General features: G+C 62.8%; 1 protein-coding gene across 1 annotated transcript in view; it reads left to right on the plus strand.

Moving 5' to 3' along the window:
* The window catches only part of COL13A1 (collagen type XIII alpha 1 chain), a 96,950-nt gene that overhangs the window by 59,430 nt on the left and 36,502 nt on the right, over window positions 1-1,018 (plus strand). Inside the window, exons 26-27 of the mRNA XM_045291306.1 lie at window positions 287-331; window positions 669-821. Of these exons, the coding sequence (XP_045147241.1) occupies window positions 287-331; window positions 669-821 (198 nt within the window). The remainder of the gene's footprint in view (window positions 1-286; window positions 332-668; window positions 822-1,018) is intronic.

Raw genomic sequence — 1,018 nt, forward strand, 5'->3', positions numbered from 1 at the left:
GTGTGCACAAGCTCTCAGGAGTGCAGTGAGATGGCAGTGGGGTCACGGTGTGCACAGGCTCTCAGGAGTGCAGTGAGATGGCAGTGGGGTCACGGTGTGCACAAGCTCTCAGGAGTGCAGTGAGATGGCAGTGGGGTCACGGTGTGCACAAGCTCTCAGGAGTGCAGTGAGATGGCAGTGGGCTCATTGTGTGCACAAGTGCAGAGATGAAGGCCCCACAGGGTCAATGGCAATTATGTCTGTTTATATTCTGGGCTCAGAGAGTGACCTTTACTTCTGGCCACAGGGGGAGATTGGACTGCCAGGCCCTCCAGGACATGACGGAGAAAAGGTAAGAACGCCTGGACGTGAGCCCAGGCCTGGAGAGGTGGGAGGAGGGCGAGGAAGGCTCTGGAACAAACCCAGGGGAGTCTTTGAGGGCCAGTGAAGGGATGGGGCAAGCAAAGGGAGCCCGCTCGGTGAAGGCCCACACAGCAGCCCACCTGGGAAGCCAGGCAGGCCCCTCCTGGGACAGGTGGGCTCTTGCCCCAGGACCCCTGGCTGCCTTGGCCAGCCAAGCCCCAGTGGACCTGGCCGACGACCTGGCCACCCGCCCGTCCATTCTCCCACGTTCTCCCCTTGCTCTTGTCTCCATCACTGCGCCTGATACGCGTCGCCATGCTCCACAGGGACCTCGAGGCAAGCCAGGGGACCTGGGCCCCGCTGGTCCAGAAGGACCCCCAGGAAAGGATGGGCCTCCAGGGATGAAGGGAGAAGATGGCCGGATGGGGAGCCCGGGGGAGAAGGGGGAGAGAGGAGAGACAGGACAAGCAGGCTCCCCGGTGAGTGAGCAGAGGGACTGGAGGCCAGACCCCTGGTTTCCGCCCTTCAGTACATGTGCCGCACTTCCACCCTCCTCCCGCCGCTTCCCCAGAGCAGCCCTGCATGGGGCCGGGACCACCACTGGAGCAGAACCTGAGTGTGAGGTTTCCCCCAGGGTGCCCTGAGCCACTCACTGTATGAAGGCCACTTCCCTGAC

The sequence above is a fragment of the Echinops telfairi genome, unplaced genomic scaffold (assembly GCF_000313985.2).
Source record: "Echinops telfairi isolate 266 unplaced genomic scaffold, ASM31398v2 ScPeMD7_70;HRSCAF=299, whole genome shotgun sequence".
NCBI classification, from domain to species: Eukaryota; Metazoa; Chordata; class Mammalia; order Afrosoricida; family Tenrecidae; genus Echinops; species Echinops telfairi.